The sequence below is a fragment of the Metarhizium robertsii genome (assembly GCF_000187425.2).
Source record: "Metarhizium robertsii ARSEF 23 chromosome Unknown MAA_Scf_5, whole genome shotgun sequence".
Lineage (NCBI taxonomy): Eukaryota > Fungi > Ascomycota > Sordariomycetes > Hypocreales > Clavicipitaceae > Metarhizium > Metarhizium robertsii.
In genome coordinates, this window is record NW_011942193.1 from 993,514 (window position 1) to 1,020,981 (window position 27,468).

The 27,468-nt window shown below is 51.4% G+C and overlaps 7 protein-coding genes across 7 annotated transcripts; 4 read left to right on the forward strand and 3 right to left on the reverse strand.

Annotated features, from left to right (window-relative positions):
- Positions 1-3,619: 3,619 nt before the first annotated feature.
- Positions 3,620-4,300, forward strand: MAA_04348 (uncharacterized protein; the record flags this gene model as incomplete). The annotated part of the gene is made up of 1 exon (XM_007822346.1): positions 3,620-4,300. One exon carries the CDS (start codon positions 3,620-3,622, stop codon positions 4,298-4,300), a length of 681 nt encoding a protein of 226 aa, XP_007820537.1.
- A 4,236-nt stretch (positions 4,301-8,536) lies between these two features.
- Positions 8,537-11,166, reverse strand: MAA_04347 (coiled-coil domain-containing protein MTMR15; the record flags this gene model as incomplete). Its single annotated transcript, XM_007822345.2, has 2 exons — positions 8,537-10,598; positions 10,652-11,166. The coding sequence occupies 2 exons, from the start codon at positions 11,164-11,166 to the stop codon at positions 8,537-8,539; spliced, it is 2,577 nt and encodes an 858-aa protein (XP_007820536.2).
- A 254-nt stretch (positions 11,167-11,420) lies between these two features.
- On the forward strand, positions 11,421-12,033 carry MAA_04346 (Dpy-30 motif protein; the record flags this gene model as incomplete). The annotated part of the gene is made up of 3 exons (XM_007822344.2): positions 11,421-11,600; positions 11,681-11,889; positions 11,958-12,033. The coding sequence occupies 3 exons, from the start codon at positions 11,421-11,423 to the stop codon at positions 12,031-12,033; spliced, it is 465 nt and encodes a 154-aa protein (XP_007820535.2).
- A 305-nt stretch (positions 12,034-12,338) lies between these two features.
- On the reverse strand, positions 12,339-13,055 carry MAA_04345 (ribosomal protein S13, S15 family; the record flags this gene model as incomplete). Its single annotated transcript, XM_007822343.2, has 4 exons — positions 12,339-12,512; positions 12,599-12,645; positions 12,765-12,797; positions 12,854-13,055. The coding sequence occupies 4 exons, from the start codon at positions 13,053-13,055 to the stop codon at positions 12,339-12,341; spliced, it is 456 nt and encodes a 151-aa protein (XP_007820534.2).
- An 862-nt stretch (positions 13,056-13,917) lies between these two features.
- MAA_11210 (uncharacterized protein) lies at positions 13,918-15,919 on the reverse strand (the record flags this gene model as incomplete). Its single annotated transcript, XM_011413190.1, has 6 exons — positions 13,918-13,944; positions 13,999-14,210; positions 14,264-14,528; positions 14,585-15,742; positions 15,791-15,819; positions 15,889-15,919. The coding sequence occupies 6 exons, from the start codon at positions 15,917-15,919 to the stop codon at positions 13,918-13,920; spliced, it is 1,722 nt and encodes a 573-aa protein (XP_011411492.1).
- A 596-nt stretch (positions 15,920-16,515) lies between these two features.
- Positions 16,516-17,701, forward strand: MAA_04344 (N-glycosylase/DNA lyase; the record flags this gene model as incomplete). The annotated part of the gene is made up of 2 exons (XM_007822342.2): positions 16,516-16,887; positions 16,940-17,701. The coding sequence occupies 2 exons, from the start codon at positions 16,516-16,518 to the stop codon at positions 17,699-17,701; spliced, it is 1,134 nt and encodes a 377-aa protein (XP_007820533.2).
- Positions 17,702-18,125: 424 nt separating this feature from the next.
- Positions 18,126-21,761, forward strand: MAA_04343 (splicing factor 3B subunit 1; the record flags this gene model as incomplete). The annotated part of the gene is made up of 1 exon (XM_007822341.1): positions 18,126-21,761. One exon carries the CDS (start codon positions 18,126-18,128, stop codon positions 21,759-21,761), a length of 3,636 nt encoding a protein of 1,211 aa, XP_007820532.1.
- Between the last annotated feature and the right edge of the window lie 5,707 nt (positions 21,762-27,468).

Below are 27,468 nucleotides of genomic sequence, written 5' to 3' on the forward strand. Positions count from 1 at the left end.
TAAAGTTGATAATGCTGAGTTTGTCATGGAATATATATCGCACATGCGCAACACATCCAGCCGTTGGCCTCTCGTCTGTCTGGCGCGTTAGAGTGTACCTCACTCCTTCGACAGAAAGTTATGGACCAAAGTAAAAGCAACTAACATGTGATTAGCTCCTCCCAGATAGATGATAATAGGCCAGCCCTGTCAATCGAATCGCAACTCTCCAAGAAGCATTCGCTGCCGCCGCCGCCGCCGCTACCACCACCACCACATAAAAACACAAACTTTGTCGGACACTGCTTTGCTTCTGCTGCTACCTGTTGTCTCATTTCTGTCCTACCCTGCCTGATATTGAACTATCTGACTTGCTGTGGGTTTCGTGAAGGGAGCCCAGTCGATCTGACTGCAGTCACCACCAGCATAAGACGTAGTCGGGTTGATGGTATGCTAGTAGAGCACGATGATGGAAAATAGATCTGACCTGTCATTGATGCGCGACGTTTGATCCATAGAGAGCGATGTCAATGCACCACGCAATCCCACGAACGAATAGATGTGGGAAACCTACCACAATGAGGATACCTCGGGAATCGTGGCTTGTCATGACAGGAAGACAGCAATGAGGAGGGGAGGGTCTAAAGATACGGGGACTGGATGGTGGTGTCTCGGGCATCATTCGAGTACAAATGGGCGTGAAGTCGCTTCCCAATACTTGTTTGTAAGTGCTTCGATGCAGATGGACAACCCAAGCCTGTCCACATGGATACAAAAAGATGATTTCCAAGAGCCTCAGTATTATCCATCACCATCCGCTCCGAGATTGGAACGCAAGTTTAACGTTCGATATGCAGCTCAATTTCTTGCTTCTTTATCCCTTACGACACGTACGGTAGCAAACGATGGCTACCACCATGGCACAAGTTTTTCTTTGCTCGGCGTTGGTTGGTCTCTCGGCTTGGTTTGCATCCGCGACTGCCCATGACTTGTCTGTCTAGTCGCGAGCTCCCCCGATGGTTTTTCAGACGCCCAAGCCAACAACAAACAACCAGCTAATGGGACACTCACCCCCAACATGGGCAAGTAGCCGTCGGTTCACAAATTCAAAGGGTTCAATCAGTAGTATGTATGCGGTGCCTAGAGAGGGATCTGAAGGGTTGGGTCGAGGCCATTTGTCATGCAAACGCACCTTCCACCAAGAGGACCAGAATAGACACCATTTTCATGTACTGCGTTTTTGCAAATGCGCTTCGTATGGAATACAGATAAGATGCATTAGAAATATCCTGTGAGAGGTGTGAAACGGGACGGCTGAATTCTAAACGAAAAGAGGCAATGGTTGGGCCAAACCAATGGTCTCATAATACCGCGCGCTCGTTAGCTAGGAGTATGACATCCAGTCCTTGGGTTGAGAATCTGAGAACTTGGGGTAACTTAGGCCAAGGCGACGCTTCACGAACCGCTCGATGATGGTGGCGGGCTCGCTGAATTGGGCTTTGGTCAGATCGTGGGTAATCGTGAGCCACAGCAATGGCCATGCGGACCGGCCTTAACCGCCTTGAAGATTGGCCCATGTCAACGAACGGATGCATTGAGACCTAGGGTCCGGTCAGCCACGCCCGCATGCGAGATGCAAAGCATACGAAAACAAAAACGACAGTCATTATTTCGAAGGCTTACCGTAGTGGATGCGGCCATCAGAAAGGCCAGCGGCACCGTCCATGAGAACCGCATGGCTGATTGCACATGTTTGGCGGAGAGCAGAGGTTGAATTCCAAGTCTAGAAATTCCAAGGTGCATCTGTATCGACTGGCTGCAGGCGAACGACGGGAGACACGATAGGCGTCAACTGGTGCAAGACGAGCGGCAACGTCTAGCTGGCATGTTACCTTGGAAGGTGCCACGGTTGTTCTTGACGACTTGACTTTTAGAAAGGGAAAGAGGCCCGTCGGCCACGGGGTACTCAAAGCGCCGACACGCAAGATTGAAAAGGATAAAAAAGCCAACAGCTCCCGCATCAACAACTCTGCTGTCGTCCAAGTTCCTGCTGTATTCCAAAGAACTTATCATAAGGCCTCGTCCGGCATTACTTTGTTTCTTTTTCCCAATCAAGCAACTATCGAACACCAAGCCTACGCCACTTCGAGTAAATAAAGGTCTTCTCTTCAGCACTCGAGCTTCTATCGCCAGAATACTGTCCATCTCGCCTGCATCCCTTCATCAACTTCTCTTCTATACGTACTCTGGAAACCATCAACAGCATCCTCTCCGCCTCTGGTTTTTGACCGGTCAACAAGATCTCTTTAATAAACTTCCAGCGCGATATCTCGCCAAGGTTTCTCTATCAGAGTCACATCGGAGACTTTCCATCTTCTCCATCTCCATCAGACCATCTATACTCCTGGGCACAATCCAATCGGCTCTCGACTCATCGTATCCCATCCGTCAGGGCTTACGAGAAAGCCAAAATACCCAGCGAATAAAGCCGCCCGTCTCAACCTATTAGGAAACTGGTCCAGCCAACCAGAGTTTGGGGCCTCGCTTGTTTGCTGTGAGCATCGTCGTCGGCAAATACCATCAACCCTTCCTTGCCGGCTTCCTAGCTCGTGAAGAATCTTGTGCTAGTCTAAGTATCGGCATCCAATCAGACGTCGAGGTCAGGGTTAAGGGCCTTCACAACTATCACGCCTCCTCGCCGAATCACACTTGTCGCGTGCGACTCAAGTGGCCGGAAGAGCGCTACGCAGTAGATCTCTCGGCAGCAGCACGGTTCCAGTAGCCAGCGACCAGCTACACGCAAAACCGCCCCGGCACCACGAGGCCTCAGTAGTCCTTGCGCCTGTCAGATCAGCGTGACGAAGAGAAACAAAGACTTGCATCTCCCATCACCCGCTCAAGCACCCGAGCAAGCGGTGTCTGAAGCTTACAGAGGCCCGTACAAGGATACTACGTCTGGCAGATCCCACCACCCCTTCCATCTCCACCCCTTCCCGTCACGGTGCACACCCTCCTCACCCCTGTCGACCGTCGAAAGTGTATGTATGTACGTTGTGTGCTGCCCCCCAGTACTCTCGCCCTCGGTGCACTCATCACTCATCACCTCAGTTCCAAGCCCCGGAAAACAGAGCTGCAACACGGCGCTTGGTCAACAAGGACACTTGCGCTACTGGTCCCGTTTGATCCCCACAGCATCTCCCTAAATTGTGTCCCTGCCCGCGACGCCCTTGTCGTCTTCTCGCGACCCTCGTCCAAGCTAGGAGGAGGGCCCATCTGACACCAATAGCCAGTCCGTCGGCGCATAATATCCAAAACACGGCGCTCTCTTTGCCGCCAACAGGCCCGGACACCAAGACGCACGCCTGCTCCGATCCATTTCACACCCCTCCCGCGCCCAGTCTTGTCGTCCTCTCACTGCCTCACGCTGTTGTCTACAGTTCTCTCACCTTATAATCAAACGCTCCTCGGGACTACCGCCCACCTCAAGACTCTCCCAGGTCATCAACATCTCTTCGCCTCCTAGGCTGCTCTCGTTGGCCTCTTTGCCTCGTCGTCGCCTTCGTGGCAAGCCTGCCAAACCTGGGGCTCTATTCAGTCTGGAGGTGTTACTCGACGACGTGTATACTCATTCTACTCCGCTATGCCTACCACAAAGCCCAAGCTGGAGAAACTCTCCACGCCTGTAACGGCGACATTCCCCTCAGAAATTACATCTGCAACCACGGCTACTCCTCTTTCGGCTTTGAACTTGATGTCTAAGCCAGAGCCGGATTTTATTAAGACGCCCATTAGTCCACCATCCGCTTACACAGACTTCTTGTCGAAAGCAATGGCTTTGAACTCACCGTCACTCACGCCCGGAGATTCTAGCCCCGATTCTACCAAGAGCAATCCAGAGACAGAAAGAGCAAATCGTTCTTCGAAAACCGAACGATCCTCGCCTACCTCTACTGTTAGCAGCAAGCCGTCTCCTCCTACAACAGCACCCGTCGTGCCTCCAAGTCCATTCCCAACCTCAGCCCCAATGTCTGCTCCGCCAACTGGTCCAGCTTCATTCCCAAGTTTGAAACTGCCACCAAGCCCTGCCATCTCCAATATCGACTCACCATTGAGCGCAAGCACCCTTCGTTCACCTTTCAGCGCGAGGTCTGTTCATTCTGTCTTCGACTGGGATGCCGCGTTGAAGGCTCGGCGCCCGGAGAAGAAGCAAAATTCTTCCCGCACAAGCGTTCGACATATCCGGGAAGTTGTTACTAGAACTGTCACTTACACCCCGCGCATGGATCCTGCCCCTAGAGGCAAGAGACGGAAGGTGGAATGAAAGCCTGCCGATAGCCAAGGCAATTACTACGATAACAACGGGAAATCCGATTAACGACGACAACTATGACAACAACCTGGCATATGGCTCCGGGAATCAAATAACGATGCAATCGAATCGGGCGCTGGCGGCCCCTTGGGACACATGGTGAACTCCCTTTTCTAGTCGCCATTTCCTCTATATTATTATTTTCATGAGCCAAGGAAACGGCTGTCTTGTTTAACACTTCCGCGCGAGAAAAAAACAATATTGGACGTCAGTGCGCGTAGGTACGACACTAATACTCTGAACAAGCTGAATCCATGGCTGAAGGGTTATTTTTATCTATACCATGGGCAGCACATGGGCTCAAATTACAAAGGGGCTCTCATCAATTCCGGTTATTATTATTATTATTTCTTCTCTCTCTCTCTTTCTTTCTCTCTTTGCATTTTTTACGCTGGACGGGAGGAGAGCCAATGAAGGATGTGTCTGGGATATTTTGGCATATGCGGGAGGCTTTCTTTCGATTGGGAGGAGTTTGTGGCGTTTCTACAGAGTTGAGCCTTGGCTTAGGATCTTTATGACCTTGCACAGGTAACATCGGAATACGTTCGATACCACAGCGTGGAAAGGATGGTAGGAAGTGGGCCAGCCGAAGGGCAATGGGGAGGGGGGAAGGCAGACAGGCGCATAGAGTGGCGCAAAGATGATATAGGGCAATATACGGCTAAAATGATTGTAATGTCCCTTCGCAGTCATTGTGCATAGTCAGGCTCAAAAAATCAGCTGTGATGAGTGAAGATAACAAGGCGTCACCTGCATGTCGAGCCACGGGTGGAGATGATAGCGGTAACCAGCATTCACGACGTGCAGCCGAGGGAATATCAGAACCGGCCATGGACATTGTTTATTTATTACGGAGCAGAGGTTTACGCAGTCTGTGTATGTACCGGGCCGCCAAACCAGGTCTGCGTAACCTGGGTCATTGCGGGAAGGCCGCATAGTGAACGGCCGAGCCGGATGTACATACAGGCCAAGACACGACTAATAGAAACGACGTGGCGGTTGACATTGCTTACCTACTTGCCAGCGCCGATAGTCGTACAGCCTATTTTGCAGTTAAATGAGGGTCCTGATGCTGCCCAGATGTCCTATCTCGACCGGGGATAAAAGAGAGTATTTTGCCGCTCTGCGGGCGGGGGAGGGGGATTCACGTCGAGGCCTGTCCGAGGAGATTGCAAAATACCCATGCAGGTTTCACTGTACGGACCTCTGCCGGGTCATTGTTATTGTCCAGTTGCTATTTTGAACAGCCCGGCGATTCGCGCTTCTCGTCTTGCTCTGTCTGTCTCGACGGTAGGACTGGGTCGACAAAGGGCCGCATATTGGGTCGCCATAGTGGACGGCGGCAGCAGCCATGCGAGGATGGGCTACGCGTGCTGCCTGCGGCGGTTCAGTCCGTCCCGGCTGACCGCAAGACAATGGAACACGTCAAGTACGGCTTCCTGGCTAGTTGTTCGTCTTCTCGACCTTCTGTACGGAGCCAGCGGCGGGCGTATCAGATGGCCGCCGCGTCTGCATTAGGCCGCGGTTGTTCTTTGCATTACACGGGGGGTTTTTAGTTGTGCGCGTTGACGGCAAGCTCATGGCCCGCGAACTTTTTCCCCCCGTGTGTTCTCCTCCGTTGGCCTTTGTCCCGTTTTGCCTTTCCGGCAAGCAGGCGGCTTCACAGCCTCGGGAGTTGTGCTCTTTTTTTTCCCCCCCTTCCCGTCGAGGAGGTGCAAGTCCAAGTATCTATCGTGGGCATGACGCCAACATTACTGCCCCCACACCACTGCGGTTCTCGGACTCACACCCCCCCGCTTGTTCCTCTGCCTTCTGCCCCTCCCGGTCGTAAGTTGCCTTTTGGAGCTTTCGAGCACTTCTTGTCACCAGGTGAAAGGAAGACTGGGCAGTCGAGCGCTAGCACGCCCCCCCCCCCCCCCCCCCTCCCCGGGACCTGGAACTGGAACTGGAAGTTGAAGGCGTCTTTTGCCGGCGCTGAGGGGAGTCTCTGTGATTGGGGAGGATCCAGGTTTCCCCCAGTCGGAGCCTGTGACTTTCTCAAAAGCTAGACCAAGCGTGGTTTCCGCTGGGCCAGAAATAAATACGCGTGTGTGAAGGAGAATCAGAAACAAAGAAGGAAAAAAAAGGAAGGACCACCATGGAGGCATGTGGGGCCTCAGCATCTAAGCGCCCGGACAGAGATGGACTGGTCTTTTGATTGGCTGCCGCCCTGGTGCCTGTCACCCACCCGATGGTGGCGGGGGTTGTGATTGGCCGGGGTCTAAGCGCCGTGATGTGGGTGGGAGCACTACACCCATGCATGCCGCGAAAATGGAAATGGGTTAAAAAGCCTGTACGTATTGGCCTTTTCTCATTTTCATTTTTGTGCTGGGAGAAGTTGGCCGATGAAATTTGGGGAAGGGGGGCCATGCATACATATGGCTTTGATATGAAGAGGCATAACTATTATGAAATTTTGGCCTGTTGTGAGGTGTGGATATTTCTTGAGGGGATGAGGTTTTATTTGGGCAAAAATGGCAGCACGATGCTATTTCCCCTCACTTCGTTTATCAAGATGGAGACTTTGAGGTTGCTTCGATCTGGTGACGACATCAGCTAGTGTACGGAGTACTTCGTGGCCTTTTCTTCAATTGCTGGAAAGAGGCGAGAGGGGTGATGAGGCGTTTTTCGTGGGCAACCTCGCTGTGAAATGCCGTCTTCATGCGAGGACGATTGTTGGAGGGGGTGCGACGGGCAAACTTGTCGCTCTGTAAAGGTCATGAAGGGATTTTCTTTTCCTTGGCTCGAGTGTAGCAAGCTGGTGGCTTTGCAAGGCAGTGAGACCTTTAGCGGGGGAGAAAACGCCCCGTGATCCGAGGGAATGGTTCCATCCTGTGATGTGTGTCAGAGGCACGGCGAGGGGTTTGCACTTGGCATCGTGATTCTGATATTTGTAATTTATGCGCTTTTCCACGTCTCCTTGCGATTGAATTTGGCTAGCTATTTACTATTTTTGAATATAGACAGTTTCCTTCCTTCCCCTCACACTATAGGCGTGAGATTCACGATATCCATTCGTCCATTCTCTTCCGTGATGCAGCCCCCGTCTTCACAAGAATGTCTCTAAGCAACCGCCATGCCTATCTTGATGCATGTCCCAGTCTATGCCGTGGTCCAAGTTCCCCGTCTGTATAAAACAAGTAACGCACAACTTAACCCACTCATACTCATCACGTCAACACGCCAACCATGCCGGCAAATCTCCAAGGCTCCTCCCCCCAGGGATAACCCTCTTCTCCGCCAGCTCACCAACGTATTTTGTCTGGTTCTTATGTATGTACATCACCCCGGGTCCCTTATCCCACACTGAGTTGAAGGACGAGTTCTCACCGGGGCTGATTCCTTAGCGGGGTGACGTGGACAGGGGTCCTTGCCTCAAGTCCTAAAGATTCGTCCGGTTTCCCAAAACCCAGGCGGCTAAGGAGAATCCCTAGAGCAGGCCTCTGAAACGGGCCATCCAGATTCTAAAAACGTTTCTAAAAATGTTACATGTAACAGCTAGAAACACCATGGAACATTTTGACGTGCGTTCCTGGAAATTTAGGGACGTCGGATAGCTTATAGTTTGCTTTTTTGGGTGCCAGCATTGTGCATTACATGCTTATGAACGAAATGAAGCGAACATGGTGATGAAACGGGTCCTGGTGGTATGGTTCGTGTGGAGTTTTGCTGGCCCTGGTTGTCATTGGTTCAAGGCGACGGTTTTTCTCTATAACATGGGTTTACTCCGTCCTGCGTCTGCAACTCCGCTTCCATCTCACGAGTAACTGTTTAGGAATTGTTAATGTTGCCAGGGTGCTCAAGAGAAAGAAGAAACAAGGTTTGAGAATTGCTTAACCCACACAATAGGTCAGAGCGTCTGATACAGAAGAACGGTTGGTCTCTGCAAGGCTTGTTCTTGGCTACCATTTCGTCTCTCGGTGGATTGGCGGCAATTATCTCCACTTCCATATGGGACTGCGCCAATGTGTCTGGCTCGACTGTACAATTACAGTTTGCGCACAGCCTCGGATGCAGAATCTGGCAAGGCAGAAAGCACTCTGGAGTCGTCAAATGTATGTGCTTATACACCAAGCACAAGCTGGTATAGTCGTACAAGACATTGCCAGTCAGCTTCACAAGGTTTGTGCTCATCGCCGTCCTGTATAATCAATCCACTTCTCTCACCTCCCTAGCAATGGCATTACACAAAGCCACCGTAACACCAGCGCCAGTAAGGACATGGATCCACAACCGCTGCGTATCGCTCAGCCGGTCGTTTGCGCTCTTGACTTCTGCAAACATGACTTCGCCTCTCGGTGCTTCCGGTGTGCTTCGGGCTCCTTCAGCTGACTGGTCATTTGCCCGCCAGAGGATTAGATCTGGCACCCCTCCCCCCCGGTGCTTGTATTCCTGGGCCATGACTTTGCATATGGCTGCTAGGGCACTGCCTTTGAAGCACCGTACCAGCTCCGCCATGTCGTCCACGTCAAAGTCCCAGTTTAAACCGACGACACTGGTCCTGCGCTCGTGTTCTCTATCCCAGACTTGTCGGAGGAGCCGTTCGCCCTGTCCGTTGGCTATTTCGACGAGGCGGTGGTTGATCTCCGATGCTCTGGCGGAGAAGAAGGCATCTGTGTGCAGGTCCAAAGGGCAGGTCTGGTATTCCGTCTGGAACACGTTGGGTATGTAGAGAAACAGGATATCGTAGAAGAGATATGCAAAGATGGTGCGGATAGCTCCCCCTTCTGCGTGATATCCCTTCCAGCCCTGGGAACGGAAGTGACTCAAGCACATCTCTTCCACGCTGCACTCGCCTCCAGTATCCAATTCGTCCAGCCAAACGGTCTTGGTTGAAGCCTGTTGTGTGCCAGGTTTAAGACTCGGAGACCTTTTCAACTGTATTCCTTCGACATTGATTTCAATGGGTTCTGCCAGCCGGACGTGTCCAAAGTCATGCTGTAGTCGGCGTGGAATTCGCAACTTCCTTTCGAGCTTGATGAGTCGTTTTTGAAGATCATAGTGATGGATCAAATGGCAGTCGGGGTCTTGTAGTGCTGTTTCACAGGTTGTAGCAGCTATTCTCTTCCACTGCTTCCTTCGCTGCTCCAGATCCCCAGACCCCTCGTCATCACGCACAGTGGGCATGTAGTGCTCCTCCAGCAAGGCCTTGCGTTGATACCATGAGCCTCGCCGAGACAAGTGAAACAATTTCTGGTCTAACAATTCCTCAAGGAGTCCATGCTCACGAGCATATTCTTTCCGTCTCCCCATTACCCACATAGCCTTTACAATAATCCTAGTATACGAATGCGCAGGATTGAATCTCCTAAGGTAGGCACCCTCGCCCATTTCGTACACCATCCGCTCCTTTTCTCCCTCCTCGTTAACATATTGCTTCCATCGAGGGTAGACCATTTCAAAGATATCCATGATCCGTTGCAAATCCTCTTCGTTAGGAACTCCGCTAGACTCAAGTATGTTATCCACGTCTGCCTCCAGGCGAATACCCGCTTCAAATTCCAAAAGATGTAAACGTGAAGCAAATATGGTAGAGGTCCTGCATACAATGTACTCTGGGAAATTTCGTCTCGCAATCTTGGCCAGGATTATTGTGGTAAGTGATTTCTCCGTCCACTCAGTAGATCGATAAAACACCAAGTGTACTCGTTCAAAAAGCTTGTAGGTAAGCGGTGACAAGCGAATGCATGGTCCCAAAATGGCCAATATCTTGCTCAAAAAATGCTCGTTTCGATTTGAATTTTGCCGCTTCAGGGGTCCATTCTTGCAAGATCCGGCAGACTCCTGGTCAGAGACAGAAACGTCAGAATCGCGACTGTTCTGCCGGCTCAATCCAAGCGCCATCAGCCCAACTTGTTGTTGACTCATTCGACATAGACGTTTCACGAGTTCTGCCTTATTCTTTCCCTGGATCTTAGCATCCTTGGCCAATGCTTTGAGTTCATCCAAGAGCAAAAGCGATGCTGCTTCTTCAACACTGTTGATGTAGTCTTCAGAAGCATCAGCAAATGCGAAGCTTGCTCCCAAGTTGAACCTCTCGAGGTCAAATCCCGGAACTAGCTCCTCGGTGTCTTGGCTGTTTTTTGTTGGCAGTTTCTGGATGGCTTGCAAGGCTGCAATGGCCTCTTCTGGCTCTGAAATATCGGAATAGTATCCTAAACGGCTGGACCGATGCCACGTTGCGGTTTTTCTGAGAAACAGGCGAACATATCTCCCATAAAGTTAGACTCCATGCACAGTCGTGCATATAGCAATAGAACTTACAGATACTGTGCTTCGTATGACAATACTTTCCACCTCCTGAAAACTTCTATCTCTTTCTCATCAAACAGTTCCGATTCTTCTTCTAACACTGTATCGAGGGCGAGATTAAAGGCGTCCACATATATTGAGCTGCGTCCTTTGATCCATAAAGATTTGGTATTTGCGGTAGTACCATCATTGTCGGCCTCTTTTTGGGAAGACCTCGTCTGTTCATATTCCTCAATTGCATCGGCATCTGTCTGTGTGGGTGGCAGGACATTCTCAAATGCAGTGGCTTCATGCAGGTATGAAGTATCCGCATCTTCACTGTGGTGCGACCCCCGATTAGTCTTCTTTTGCGACTCATTTCCATGGTCAGACTCTTCAGAGTCTGGGAAGTCTGGGCCTGGGTTCTTGATTTCATCTCGCTTCACGCGCTTTGGCGCCCGCTCACCGGCACTATCACGGTGAGACGCAGACCGGCAGCTTTCATCGCTTGTGTCAGACCGGTGAAAATGTGTTACAAACGCATCCATCGGTATCAGCACAATGCGAGACGCGATAGCGTTTCCTGCGACATCGAGCGTTGTCGATCTGGCAGACGCGACGGAGTTGGAAAGCGCAAACACGAAGTCAGCTGACCGCGTTGAAACAACTTACCCAAGGACGCTTTTGCCTGAGCCACTTCAGCCACCACGGGCAATCAACCAGCGCGATCGCGGTCAACCCATCCACAATCCAGTAGTTCGAACCTTGCAGGCATAATTCTACGTGAAAAATCACTGGCAGCATGGCAGACGAAATACCCAAATCAGAAGCGACTCCAGAGGCTTCTCGCGCATCCCCTATGGTTGACAAGGCTCCGACCAGCAGCACCGCGGTCACCACCACGGCGGGGCACCAGCCGCCTTCGATCGACACACCTCAAAAAGATGTTGTCATGTCCGATGCTCCAATTGACCAGGCAGCGGTGCGTTATTTGAAGTGCAAAGCGCTCTGTTAAGCTATCACAGCTGGAACGTCGTATTCCGCTAACACGACGACACATAGTCACCGGCTCCTGCCAACCTAGCTCCCAGCCCAGCTCCAGCACGAACAGGCACTCCAGCTCTAGGTTCTCGAGCGCCGTCTGTACATCCCGACCCTGGCTTTACTATGCCTTCAGAAGCACCTGCACATGGTGATTCCACAAGAAGATACTTGAATACGAAAGTAACTGGTGTATTACTCGAGGGTATGAAGCAGTTGGCCAAGAACCAGTAAGCGACTTGAAAAAAAAAAAAAAACAGAGCAAGACATGCCCGTGTATTCTTACTGACTCAATTAGGCCAACGGACCCTCTACGATTTCTGGGCGAATACCTTATTCAGAGGTCAAAGGAATTGGAGGGCAATAATAGCTAAGTAGTGTAGACTCGGGGTTGGGACGCATTGTTGGACAAAACCACGCATAAGCAGGCGTTTAGGGAGCAATCCTTTAGGCACGATTAAAATGATACCACGGTTTCCAATTGAACGATTCAAAAGTTGGGCAGTCAAATTGCTTTCATTTTTTTGAGCTCATTCGACCATTCGTCACGGTCATCCAGACCAAGGACCAAGCATCAGGGCTTCTAAATGCAGGTTGTTCCATAATTTTCCTCCCCAACTCCGGGACCAAGTGAATCCGCCTTCCACGCGCTGCGACTATATCATCCTATTTCTCCGCTTTATGCGACAATGGTGGAGGCAGTAGCAGACTCGTACTTCCAGGTAGGAGGCAGAACGCCGACGGTCTTGTAGTAACGAGCCAGACGGTGGATTCGAGACTCGATGAGAATAAGGCGGAACTTGGAGTCCTTGTCCTTGCGGTTGCGCTCGAGGTGCTTGCGAACGGCAACAGCCTAGAGGGTAGCATGTTAGCACATTTCAAACATGGCCACAGGACCCGATGAAACGAGGCCAAAATTGCAGCACATGCTCGACATACCTTCTTGATCAGCATGTACAGGTCCTCAGGAAGCTCGGGGGCAAGGCCTGTCAAAATTCACTCTGTCAGTCTTGACCGCACAGAGGCAAAACAAGAGACATGTTTCTCTTGTGATATGTGTATTTCCTTCACCACATTCGTATCAAACGTCTTCAGGGTACCATACCGTTCGACTTCAGGATTCGCAGAATTCGGTTACCTAGCGTTACTCAGTTAGTAACAAAAGACATTGATCGTTCGCTTTTCAAGACGTACCGGTGACGATCTTGACCTGGGCAACACCGTGGGAGTCACGGAGAATGACACCAATCTGCGAAGGGGTAGCACCCTTTCTGGCAAGCTTGCAGATCTGCTCAACGACCTGCTCGGGGGTGGTCTTCAACCACGCAGGCGCGGCGCGAGAGTATGGGATCGCGGAGGCAGAAATGCCCTTTCCCTTGCTGTGAAGTCTACCCATCTTGGCTGTGTTCTCTTGCTGGTCGACAATGAAGGAATGGTCGGGGAGTTCAGTTGGCGAGGTCGCAAGTCTCGAAGTCTTGTGTGGAGCAGCAAATTTTCGCTTAGTTAGGGCAGAATGTGTGGGCAGTCGCAGGGACAGCCACAGCAGGGCAGCAGGGGCCGTTCAATCACATGCATTATCACGTGGTGCTGGTCCAGCTATCCAAGGTGGGGACCTTGGCGGCAGACTAACTTCTACTAATAATTTGGCAGCATGGCTTTTTTTTTCCTGATTCCTCTTCGTCCGCCTGGTGTTATCACTCCGAATTGCATACCAAGTCAATTGTCAATCTGCTGTCAATCAGCTTTTTAATGCTTAACTGTAAGTCGACGCATTTCTATCATGCCTACACATTTCCAAGGCGTACCTATATGATGATAAGAACACAATTGTTTCATTATTTCTGGTACCTCTTATGTTAGAGTCTTCGGACTCGATGAATGAACTGGACTTCTGATCTCTCGCCAACACCACACTTCCCACTTGTTTCATCAAATGCACGTCAGGATAGCATTTACTAACAAGAACGAAGATTCTGCAGAGCTTAATAGTCGCTATTAGTCTAGAAACCGCGTTGCGATTTTTGCCGTAGCTGTGCTGTTATTTTTAGTCCCATTTCATATTCCCACGACTCCAATTCCGCCCAGATCTGTTACAGGTCGCATTTTAAGTCAGGCATCATCCTCATCACCTTACAAGCCTTACTGTTTTACAAAAATAGAAGAATACAGATTTTTTTTTTTGAAAGATTTCCATTTCCCACGTCTAGCTAGCCAACTTATGTGTCTGCCCTGGGTTGCTCGATGCACCATGAGTGATTTCACCAGGCACCCACGTCGAAATTTTCCTAAGCATTGGATTAGCTACGAATACACTGTGTAAGGCGGCGGAGAAGGCTTACTTCAGGGAAGTATGTGGTAACGACGGTTCGGTCGGCAAACTTTCTGCCTGCCAATGCAGTCAATGCCTTGTGGCAAGAGTCTGGCGTGTCAAACTTGACGAATATCTTGCCAACTCCGGCAGACTGTCGGCTGCCACCCACTGGGCGGGGGATCTTAAGTTCCAGGATATTTCCAAACTTGGAGCATTCCTCGCGGACATCCTCGCAGATTTCTAGTAACATAATTAGTATGACCAAAGCCGTATCGTAGAAAACAACAACGTACCTTCGTATTCTTCTGTGTCCATTAGCTCCTCTGGGGTCACCATATTGAGGAGTTGAAGCACGCGTCCCTTCTCGGCATCGGTAGAAGTCTGAGAGGCGAGACCGCTGATGGCTGTGATGCCAACATCGAAATTGGCAACCTGAGTGGGACCAATGCTAGCCTTGGAGACTTTCAGCTTCTTGCCCCCGACGTCCATGCCATTTAAGGCGTTCAGCGCGGGCTCGTTGGCAGAACCGGGCTCGAGATATTCCGCAAAGGCAATACCCTATCACATGTCAGTATACAGTGTTGATGCTTGGATGTCACTTAAGAAAACACTACCCTTGATTCCTCAGTGCTGCTGTCTTTTACGAGAACAAATGCCTTCGGCTTTCCAAATGCAGCGAGGAGTTCAATTATCTGATCCTCGGTAAGGAACGTCGGGATGTTCGTGATGGACAACTTGTGCACCGTGTCAGGTACGACATTTGATACGACATTGGGGTCGTAAGCCATTTCCTCGGGGATAGCTGGCATAACGTAGTCCTTGGGGCGTCGAATTGATAAGCCCTGTTTCTCACCACCGTCTCCATTCATGGTGTCGTCTGCCTCCATATTTATGCCGTCCAAGGCAAGAGCCACCGTAGCATCACCAGCATTCCTGAATTCCAAGACTGCAAACGACCGGTCGGTTGAGAACTGGCAGAGGTTGCATGGATCTGAGCTCTCAATAACATTCAGGCCATTGAGCTGAAGGTTGAAAAAGGATAGAAGGTTCTCCTCGCTGTTTCCTTCGGGAATGTGGGAAACAATAAGACGCTTCGCTTGACGAGAGTTGCTTGCTTTCAGACCAGCACTCGAGACGCCACCATTTGGCTCTTTCATAAAAGCCTGGAGCTTTGTAGGGTCCATCGGCTGCTGTCGCGGGGCTCCGGGCAATGGGAACATACCCGACAGCTTTGCCTGTTCAGCCGTTACCAATTCGTACCCCGGTGGTTTAATATCCCATTGAGTCATCCTCCTCTTCCTTTCCAGAACCGGAGTAATGTCTGTCAAGTCCGGGGTGGGTTCTCGTGGCTTTGCAGGAGATGGGCTTCTGCGACTCTCTTGTCGTGCAAAACCATCATCTCGTCGATCTCCGCCCCGGCCACCACGGCGACGATCATCGACGCCTTCTCGGTCTCGCCTGTTGGGTCTATCGTCTTCATCGCGCCGGGCATCTCTGCGCGAGGAACCTCGATCTCGATCCCAGTCACGCTCTCCCCTTCGATCGCGTCCAGAATATCTGTCCTCTCGTTCTCTGTCGCGGTGGTTGCGGCTGGAGGAATAGGCATCTACATCACCACCATCTCCACGACGATGCCCACCACGATGGTCTGGTGACCTTGATCGTCTGCGATCACGGTGACGGTCCCCCCGATCCCGGTCTCTCTCACGGTCGCGGTCACGATCCCGGTCTCTATGGCGGTCGCGGCGGTCTTCTCGATCTCCCCTAGAAGTCTGTACGATGGTTAAATAAGGTAATTTGCGGTGGCTTGAGAAACTTACAGGATAGTCCCGACCGCTTCGGCCCTCTGCTTTGACACGGCATGAGGTTAGCAATGCTCCCAAGTGTTAAGGTTGATCAAAGATTTCAGGGTACGAACCGCCACGTGACGAATAACTGTCCCCGTTCATAATTCGCGACAACGAGTCACAACCTCGGGCGATCAATAGGCCGCACGAATCTGATGATTCGGGTATGTAGTCGGCAGCGTCGAAGATCTCGCTACGACTTGGTGTTCGAGTTTCAACTGTTCAACTCGGGCGAGGCTGGAGCTTTTTCGCTGCGAGGGACTAGCCTATTTTGGGCCTAGCTCAACTACTCGATGTGTGATTGTGGTGCCGGCAGAGCCCATGCAGCGGTTGATCCGCGGGTTCAATGCCAGGGTGCCAACCAAAAGTACCAAGGTACGTATCTTCAGACTTCAGGGTAAATCCACTCAATGACCTTCAGCCATTACAGGTAAATCGAACCTCAGGACTGGGTGGTTGGTTACCATTTTATTCATTATTCATTCAGTCTCTCCCTTCTTTTCTTTGTCTTTCATCTGGCAGCTACGTGATTTTGATTTCTATGATTACGCAGTAATGTGTGTAAAACGAGCAACGGAGTGGCGGAAGTTGCCTATGAGCCTCTCAGAGCTCTGCATCGACACGACATTGAGATGTGGTCAGTCGTTTAGATGGCGCAAAATAAGTGATGAGTGGTTAGTATTGCAGTGACTTTACAAATGGCGTGGCTTCTCACTGTTTATCAAAGGACATGTACTCTCCAAGGCCGGATACTGTCTCTGAGGCAGGACCCTTCCCATCTCCATTACAGGGTTACCTGGCCGGAATATCAGGATGCTCTTCCGACGCCGCCATCACGCAGAGTCACAGATGAACTCAATCAAGACGACACGGAGGAGCTTGTTCGTCGATACTTTAGCTTGAACCTTGACCTTGGTGCTCTATACGATCAGTGGTCAAAATCGGACCCTAATTTTCAGAAGAAAGCCCCTGAGTTTAAGGGTGTGCGAATTCTTAGCCAGGATGCCTGGGAAGCGCTGATATGCTTCATATGCAGCAGTAACAACAACATCAGTCGCATTTCTCAAATGGTGAATCATACCAAGTTGACCCGAGGATGTTTGCGTTTCCTAACCTCTACAGGTCCATAAACTATGCAATCATTACGGGCCCCTCATCGGCTACATTGATGGAGAACCCATGCACGACTTTCCCACTCCCGAATCTCTTACTGGCAAAAATGTCGAATCACATCTACGAGAGCTAGGTTTCGGCTATCGTGCGAAATATATTGCGAATACGGCTCGCGTAGTTGCCCTCGAGAAACCATCCTCATGGCTTGAATCGCTCCGTAATCCTCGACACTCTGGGCCCGGACTCTCGTCAAGTGCGGGCAGTAGCAACCCAACCTACAAGGGAGCCCACGAAGCACTGCTGTCATTAACTGGTGTCGGACCAAAGGTTGCTGACTGCGTATGTCTTATGGGCCTCGGTTGGGGTGAATCTGTTCCGGTGGACACACACGTGTGGCAGATAGCGCAGAGAGATTACAAATTCGGCAAGTCAAAAGCGAAGACGTTCAACAAAGCAATGTATGATGCAGTCGGGGACCATTTCCGGACCATTTGGGGTGACTATGCAGGATGGGCGCACTCGGTGTTGTTTACGGCTGATCTCAGAGAGTTTTCAAATCGCATAGGCAAGACTCAACCGGTGGAAGAGGTCGAACCGGTCCGGGTGAAATCCGAGATCCAGGAAGAAGTCATACTGAGCGGACCAAGAAAGAGGCGATCGGCTGTTGATGCAAAAGCGAGAAGCAATACAGTGGTCGAAAATGTAGGAGAGCGCAAAAGTATCGAGACGATCTCCTTACATAAGCGCAGAAGGACGCGGGGGAGCTCGTAGAAGACGGGGAGGAAAACTGTACGTCCAGACAAACACGGGTAGCTCGGATACCATATAACACAAATGACGATTGACACGTAAAAACCGCCAATCATATCGAATGGTTATATCAATTATTTGCAAGAAACAGAGAGCCCAGCCCAAGTGTACCATTTCTGACATGGACAAGATTGTCCAGCTTCCATGAGTGCACATGTGCCAAGAGTTCTGCATGGTCGGATAAACATCGGCAGGGGCTTGCCGCTACAGCTCTCTGAGACTTTTCGCCGCCTCAGCTTGGGCTAGCTGGAAAAGTCTCGTTCACCTTCAACCCCCAACCCCCATCGAGGCTGCCTATCCATGTGCAACGGGAACTCTGGAATTTCGTCTTGCGATCTGGAACCGGGATGAGGTGAACAAAAAAAGAAGAATTTGCTGAGTCAAGATGTCCGACGCAGATTTCGACACGATCGCGAAGCTCCAGCGCGAGCGAAACGCTGCGAAGAAAAGTTCGCGCGCGCTGGATGCGTCAACTCAGCGCAACGACGACAGGAGACAGAAGCTCACGGATAGCGCTGATAATGAGCTATATGAGCGTGATGGAGGCGACAAATTTGCAGGATACCACACGTCGCTGCCGATGGGGGATGAGGATGATGATATGGATGAAGACAATACCCGGCGGCTCGTGGGCCAATATACTGCATCGCGAGACATGATCGACGAGTTTGCCAGAGGGAATGGAGTGGAAGAAGATGACATTCTTGCGGGAAAAGGCGAGAAGAGCGGTCGAATTACTGACCGCGAAACCGACTACCAGAAACGTCGCTTTAATCGAGTTTTGACGCCTACCAGAGCCGATCCTTTTGCGGAGAACCGACAGGCCGGAGCCGCCGAGAATGGGGCAACCTACAGAGAAATCATGGAAGCCCGCGAACTAGATAAAGAGGAGGAACGTGTTCGAAAGGCTATTCAGGACAAGCTCAATGGCGAAGACAACGAGGCCGAGGCCCAGCCGACGTTGCGAGACGTGGACAAGGAGAACGCCGAGGCCGGATCGACTGAGGCTGTTACGGCAGGACGAAAGCGAAAGAAGAGATGGGATGTATCCTCTGCACCAGCTGAGGAACAGCCTCAGGATAAGGCCGAGGAGGTGAAGCCAAAGCGTTCAAGATGGGACCAAGCACCATCCATCGGCGACGGAGAGACTACCAAAAAGCGCTCCCGATGGGACCAAGCTCCTTCAGCGACACCCATGGGTAACCAAGGACTCGCTACCCCGATGCACCCAACTCAAGCTCCCGGTGCCTTACCGCCGGCCTTTGGAAACGATATCTCTGCCCGTAATCTCCCCCTCAGCGATGAAGAGCTAGATATGCTACTGCCGGGTGAAAATGAAGGATATAAGATTTTGGAGCCACCTCCTGGGTATGAACCTGTTCGCGCCCCGGCACATAAGCTGATGGCAACGCCAGCTCCAGCGACAGGCTTCATGATGCAGGATCCGGATCAAGTGAGGCTAGGGGGCAGACCGGTGCCGGCTGAGCTCTCTGGTGTAGGTGATTTGCAGTTCCTCAAGCCAGAGGATATGGCGTACTTTGGCAAGCTCAACGACGGAGCAGACGAGAACGCCCTGTCCGTGGACGAGCTGAAGGAGCGCAAAATCATGCGGCTCCTGCTTAAAATCAAGAACGGAACCCCGCCTATGCGAAAGACGGCCCTTCGGCAAATTACAGACAATGCGAGGAACTTTGGGGCCGGACCATTATTTGCTCAAATCTTACCACTTCTCATGGAGAAGTCTCTGGAGGACCAAGAACGCCATCTCTTGGTCAAAGTCATTGATCGAATTCTATACAAACTGGATGATTTAGTGCGACCCTACGTTCACAGGATCCTTGTGGTTATTGAGCCGTTGCTCATTGACCAAGACTACTATGCCCGAGTCGAAGGTCGTGAGATTATTTCCAACGTGGCAAAAGCCGCTGGTTTGGCGACTATGATTAGCGTCATGCGGCCAGATATCGACCACCCTGACGAATATGTGCGTAACACAACCGCCAGAGCCTTCGCGGTTGTGGCGTCTGCTCTCACCATTCCAGCGTTGCTGCCCTTTTTGCGAGCCGTCTGCCGAAGCAAGAAATCATGGCACGCCAGACACACCGGTGTGAAGATTGTTCAGCAGATTGCCATTCTGATGGGCTGTGCTGTCCTGCCCCATCTCAAAGGTCTTGTTGAGTGCATTGCTCCCAACTTGAACGATGAGCAGACAAAGGTTAGGACCGTGACCAGTTTGGCCATTGCAGCTTTGGCAGAGGCATCCAACCCATACGGTATTGAGAGCTTCGACGATATTTTGAACCCTCTGTGGACTGGTGCGCGGAAACAGCGTGGCAAGGGGCTTGCTGGCTTTCTCAAGGCGGTTGGATACATTATTCCTCTCATGGACGAGGAGTATGCCAATTACTACACCAGTCAAATCATGGAGATTCTCTTGCGAGAATTTTCTTCCCCCGATGAGGAGATGAAGAAGGTTGTGCTCAAGGTCGTCTCCCAGTGCGCAGGCACAGAGGGTGTTACGGCGGGCTATCTCAAGGAACACGTGCTCGATGAGTTTTTCAAGAGTTTCTGGGTGAGGAGAATGGCCCTCGACAAGCGGAACTATAAGCAAGTTGTGGAGACGACGTTTGATATTGGACAAAAGGTTGGTGTCAGCGAGATCCTGGAGAGAATCGTCAGCAACCTAAAAGATGAGAGTGAGGCGTACCGCAAAATGACGGTGGAAACCACTGAGAAGCTTGTGGCTAGTCTTGGCGCCGCAGATATCGGCGAGCGGTTGGAGGAGAGGCTGGTGGACGGCATTCTGCATGCGTTCCAGGAACAGAGCGTCGAAGACGTCGTTATGCTCAACGGCTTCGGCTCTGTAGTCAACGCCCTGGGCACACGGTGCAAGCCGTATCTGCCCCAGATTGTCGGCACGATTCGCTGGAGGCTGAACAACAAGTCTGCCACCGTGCGACAGCAGGCCGCCGATCTCATTTCGCGAATCGCCATGGTCATGCAGCAGTGCGGCGAAGACGCCCTCATGGGCGAGCTTGGCATCATCCTGTACGAGTACCTCGGTGAAGAATACCCCGAAGTTCTTGGGTCCATCCTGGGCGCCCTGCGATCCATTGTGACGGTCGTAGGTATCAGCCAGATGCAGCCTCCTATCAAGGACTTGCTGCCTCGCCTCACGCCCATTCTTCGCAATCGTCACGAGAAGGTCCAGGAAAACACCATCGATCTTGTGGGACGTATTGCGGACCGCGGGCCCGAGAGCGTCAACGCCCGTGAATGGATGCGCATCTGCTTCGAGCTGCTGGACATGCTCAAGGCTCACAAGAAGGGTATCCGACGAGCCGCCAACAATACGTTTGGTTTCATCGCCAAGGCCATCGGTCCGCAGGACGTCCTCGCCACGCTCCTGAACAACCTCCGTGTCCAGGAGCGTCAGTCTCGAGTCAACACGGCCGTCGCCATCGGCATCGTCGCGGAGACGTGCGCACCCTTCACCGTGCTCCCAGCCCTGATGAACGAGTACCGGGTCCCCGAGCTCAATGTGCAAAACGGCGTGCTCAAATCCCTCTCCTTTTTATTCGAATACATTGGCGAAATGGCCAAGGACTACGTCTACGCCGTAACCCCTCTCCTAGAAGACGCCCTCATCGACCGGGACCAGGTCCACCGCCAAACAGCCGCATCTGTCGTCAAGCACATCGCCCTCGGCGTCATTGGGCTCGGCTGCGAAGATGCCATGGTCCATCTGCTGAACCTCCTCTTCCCCAACCTGTTTGAAACCAGCCCCCACGTCATCGACCGCATCGTCGAAGCCGTCGAAGCCATCAGGATGTCTGTCGGGCCGGGTGTCGTGCTCAACTACGTCTGGGCAGGCCTTTTCCACCCGGCCCGCAAAGTCCGCACCCCATACTGGCGCCTCTACAATGATGCCTATGTCCAGTGTGCTGATGCCATGGTCCCGTACTATCCAAACCTGGATGAGGAGAAGATTGACCGGCCTGAATTGGCGATTGTATTGTGAGAAGAAGGGGGGGTGGAGAGGATATCCCTGGTTGATGTAGGTTTCTATCAACAGCGCGTTGGGCTGGACGGATTAAAAATAAAATACGGCGGGAGTGTATAATTGGTCCTTTGCAAAGTTTTATTTTGTCTGGGGTAATTACGCTGGGGCATTTTGTAATGTTGTAAAGAAAAACGGATTGCGGGAGCATTTTAATGCGCAACAGGCGTTTTTCTTACCCTTTTTTTTTTTTTGCTATATAGCCAGAACTGTATTATTGATTGACTTTTGCCCGTGTCCGTCTGTGTTGCCCGCCATTTGTGGCACGTCTTGTGAAGGACAGAGAGTACGTTGCATACTGATACCTTGGGTAGCTTCTGCTAACGATATTGTCAGCATCGGGTATCTCCGTCTCTGTCTCTCTCTTGTAGGGGGGAACTGTTGGACTCGACCATGCCCCTGATGTGTTTCCCAGGGATGAGAGTAACGGGCAATCAACGATTGTGTTTTTACGGCGGTGCCCGGTGCTCATTTCAGTGTCAGGATGTGTCCATGCAACAACACGAGGCTCATCAGGGCAGCTTTTGTATTCGGCCCCGGGTGAAGAAGCCAGAAAGGTACGTCGTTTCAATCACTTGGCTTTACAGTTTGGCCGTCAACTGCTCGCGATTCTCGGCATGAAGGGACATAACTGCGTGAAGGGCATCGGCCAAAACTCGGCAATGCGAAAGAAGAAATTTACTTGGTCGAGGCATCTTTTGCCAGCCTTGCAATATGATCTGTTCTCAACAGCTAGATATCAAGCGTCGACCATGTCACTCACAAGAATATAATTTTCATCACGCCAGAGAGTCAACCACCCGGTTCTCTCCGCCCCAACGTCAACGACATATGTATGATATGGCCGCCACATCCAAAGCACAATCGAGTTCGGTATACAGGTGTACTATCCTGATTCACGTCCAGCTTCAGCGACACGTCCCCTCTGCCCTAATCCACCACGCCTAAACCATCATAACCCGCTGCTTTCCCCCTGGTATAAAAGAACGCATCTTGAGTTGCCCATACATACACCTCCAAGTTCCACAAGACATAAATGGTCCTTGCCACGAGTCAACAAAGCCGCAAGCGCCACGTCCACCGGCTGAATGGCTTTTTTCCTTCTCACTCTCTCGCACTCCGGGATTCCATTTGAACGCCCTAGTCATACAAGCGAGCCCATACTCCTCGTGGTCATGCCGGTTCTCCCATCCACATTTTGTCTTACCATGATCAGGCAAGTCAACTGGCATAGTGGGTATCGTGCGGTTTTCTCTCGTCTTCTTCTGGGACCATGTCTCACACGCCCCATCCCTTTTATTCGCTCATATCGTGGGTTTGTTGCAAAATCCATAGGAGAAAAAAATTCAAATCTTTCCTGATGAAGGCACTCGGCTCGGTCTCGTCGGCATTTCGCAGGCTACCTACCCACGTAAATACTCCGTACATGCCCGTGCATTTCGTTCCTGGCTCATGGCAAGGGGACATACGGGCGCGGCAACCACACCTTGCACAGAACAGACGCTGGATACCCCAAGTCGGAGGGTTGCGCTTGGCAAGCGTAGGACGGTCACGCCGGGTCAGACGCGTATCGGTAGACCCGAATTGCTGGATCGGAGAATGGACGATGCAGTAGAAAGGTGCCCCGGAGCGTGCGCCGGATTGGTGAGATGTGGCTTGGGCTAGCGGCTTATTTGTTCTCTTTGCCGCCGATTTCGGTAGATGTAGACATTGAAAGTGACTGGTACGTTATTTCCACAGGGGAGAATGCGATGTGAAACCAATGCCTTGAATTTATTCCGCTGCTACACCTTTCCCCTGCCTATTACTCCGTACTAAAGCTGAACAGGTATTGACGCGTGATCAGCAAAGGAAGCATTGGCTACATGTTGGATACTGTAGCGGCGAGAAAACGATTTAGATAGAGGTCAGACGGGCCTTGCAGCGGGCGTGCTGTCCTTGTGGCAATGCCAGACGCCGCGATATCCGCCGCGAATAACCAGGCCAGTTGTTTGAGGCCCGTTGCCCCGACGATTGTGAGTAGTATTTGTTTGCTGGCCGTACACGGGGTACTCCGTAGTTAGAAGGCGGTTGAGAGGGCTTACGAGACATTCTACTCGGTACCCAACGCGTGGTTCATTCAGATTGTGTGAGTGTGTGACGGGTTTCTGAAATCTCCTCAAATACAGGGCATGTGAGCAATATCGTGTTCTTTTGTCTCGAGCAGGCTGTATGCACGCAGTGATGCGTACGTCGATACACGACAATGGGATCAGCCATTGCCCATCGCCCATCGCGTATTGCAGCCATTAGCTGAGTCCATCTGAAAAGTCGCCAGCCTCCTTGTGGCCATTGAATTCAATGCCAGGGGCGCGTCTAGCCACTTGGAATGTGCGTCAGGGGCGCATTCAGTTCTGTCAAGATCAGATATGTGTCAGCTCAACGTGGCGTGCCTGTCAATACCAAACTCAACCTGGGCGAGAGACAAGTCTTGAATGGTGTCTCGGAATCAGGCCTTGCGGGATGCCATCTATGAACTGCGAAAGCTACTAGTCGGCATGGCGAATGATAAATGATAGCCCAAGCAGCAGGGAAAATATCCTCCTCAGCCTATATCGGATGGCCTCATTGCACGCCGCACAGCAAATGAGCAATCACTGTGAAAATAATCACGCTCAAGGCAACGCCAGGGCGTACTTATTAGGGCATGGCCGACAAACAACACATGCATACTTACATGTTCTTCCGCGTGAGTCGCGCCGCCACCGCCATGTCTCGGCGATTCTACGGTAGAGTCACTCATGTCTTCCCATTTCAAAGTCAGGCAATAAAAAAGGGCTTGATTTTGCTTGTCCTTCGTGCGGGGCATTGAACATGTTGGACTTGAGTGACGACGCAACAGAGGAAGAATGGACCGAGTGTCCAACCATGTACGCATGATATGTGAAGAGTCTCCATATGCGCTGGACTCATCGGATGTCATTGCCACTGAGTAGAGCAGTGAGAGCACAGTGCTGTGAAAAACGCACGGTAGAGAGTACCAAACCGCATGCTGGTGAAATGGCAATGAGAACATTGAAGGAGATGGATTAGTACGTAGCGTTAAATTTCCGTAAGACACGAGGGGTCCACCCAGTAAAAGAAGCAATAAACTTGGCTTTCCCCCCGAAAGCACTGTCACTACGCCCTTGATCCTTCAACCCGTTACCATGTAGTTACGGAGTATCCCTTGAGAGATCCAGTTGCGTTAGGTCCGACAACCAAGCTCAGTCAACGAAATTGTAAGCATGATTTATGTCTCTCCCGTTACGGGCTGACGTGAAAAACAGCTCGACCAAGGCGCCAGGAGATAAGTTAGCGTCGGCCGCTTCTTTCAGCAGTGAAGCGGTCTCCGTATCCAGCGGCAAGATGCGAGCTTCTCACACGTCCGTCGGTAAGCTGGTCGTTCCGCCGCGTCCTTTCCGGCTGCCGCTACCCTGTACTATATGTGAGTTTGGTTTCCAGTCCGTCCTCGGCGACTGGCATGACAAGTTGCATATTGTGTCGATGGGAATATGTACTCCGTTGCATTTCATCATCGAAGTAGATCGCGGGCAAGATCCGATCGAGGGTGCGCCCGTCACAGAAAAATATCACATTCAAGCTTTGATCGCCAGTTTCCCCAGGGAAACTTCGAAGAGCATGAGACCCCGAAGATCCTGTTGATCGCTGTTGCCACGTGCATTGAATATCGCCGGCTCAATGAGTACTTTCCGAAAATAAACCTAGCTGGGCTTGATATGTCGTCTTCTGATTGAAATCATGAAAAAAAATCATTCAAGGCCGCCTTGTGTCATTTTACTATTTGGCCAAGTCAGTTGTAGTACCAAATGATTCTGTCATGTTTCGCCGCCGTTGGGCCCTTTTCACAAACTCCATGTCGGCATCGAATTTCCTCGATGGGGGTTTACGGAGTAGGCATCCAGCAACAGTACATACATATATCCAGGTCGTGTAGCGAGCCACCGTGGTATCCGTGTATCCGTGGTCTCAAGACAGGCCTACCTGGTACTTAAACTATTGGCGTGACAACTCAGTTGCGCACAATGCCTCGTGTGCAGTTGATTGAACACAGCACGGTGTTGAACCCAGCGAGGCGATTGCATAAGCTACCATTTGGCTTCGAGAATCCACTCGACGGCGGCCATGGCCTGCAGCCGCATAGCCACACCTGCTTTTTTGTCAACATCGCGTCCGAGGGTAGCGGGTCTGTGTGTTGCTTGGCATGCGGTACGGCCACCTTGCGATGGTGGCTTATCCGGAGACAACAATACCCGTCACACTTGACGGATATCGCAGAAGAGTCGATATGATGAGGCGGCTGGCTGGCTGGCTGGCTGGCAGGGCCGTGCGTAGATGAGACGTTCACCACGCCAAGTTGCCTAAGCAAGGCGTTCCCCTCTGCATCAGGGTGACCCATGCCCAACGGCATTTTCTCGTCGTAATTTAACGCGCATATCCGGCGCATATGAGTGCATACCGATTTGTGATGAGATACCCAAGCTGATTGAACAAACCCAGCTAGTTAAAAGCCACGCGAGAACCTAGAAAGACGAGAAACAAGAGAAATGAAGACCCAAGGATTGGGAGTAAATCATGATTGGTGCCACAGTTCCCACTTGCGACAGGGTTATTTCCAACAACTGCCGTGCGTTGCCGCCTGTTGACTGACACTTGTCCCTGAGACGGGAAACGTGATCAAAAGATGGCGGATTTGACAGACATGAGTTATTAGCGACACCATTTTCGGGTTGGACGACATGCCATACCGCATCTAACGGGTAATTGGAGCAAACCAGCCTCCTCTGGCCATGTAATTGCCTTTGCAACACATACATACCCCGTATATGTACATGCGTATATTTGCGGACGTGGAGTTCGTGGCTGACCAGGGACTTTGGCTTAGGCCGACTTCTAAGGCCGACTTCTGGCCCGGATTTTGGATCAACTAAGTGCAGCGGAAAACAGAGCGACGGGATGGTATCAAGCAAAAGACCGTGCTGGCTGTAGGCCGCCTGTCAGATTTGAGCAATGGCCTTGGTAGTGATGCATTTTGCAGGGCCATACCATAGGTCCGCATTACGAACGGCGCCAAAGATCTTGCAAGATCTGACAATACTCAATATATTTTACGTATCCACATGACGGCGACCGGGAATGATCGCATGCCGCATTGTGCATAGTATGTATCTAGGTTAAGAAGGCGTGGCCTCTTGCGCTTTCCCGCCTAAGATGCGTCGGGTCTCGCAGGACCGCGGATTTGAATGAATCACGGTTACATGCTCTTGGTGTCGCCTTCCTAGGTGTCCTACCTACTACTAGGTAGTAGGTGCCTACTTACCTTGGCACATAATGCGGTAGGGAAGCCGCAACACTGTGCCCCCATACACCCACGCGCGAATGCTACTACTACTACCGGCTTCGGCACCGCGTGCTCGGGATGTGTATTTAGTGTGCCAAGGCGTGTGTCGATCGATCCCATGTAGCGAAATGGGACCACGAAACCCCGGATTAGTGCGTTTCAGAGGTCCCAACCGGGACTAGAGCCGAGCTATGATGTCAACTACGGTTTAGCGTACTGGCTCGATTGAGATTGAGATGTGTACATAGAAAGTCGTCATTTCTCAGTTCAATCAACAGGTTATTGATT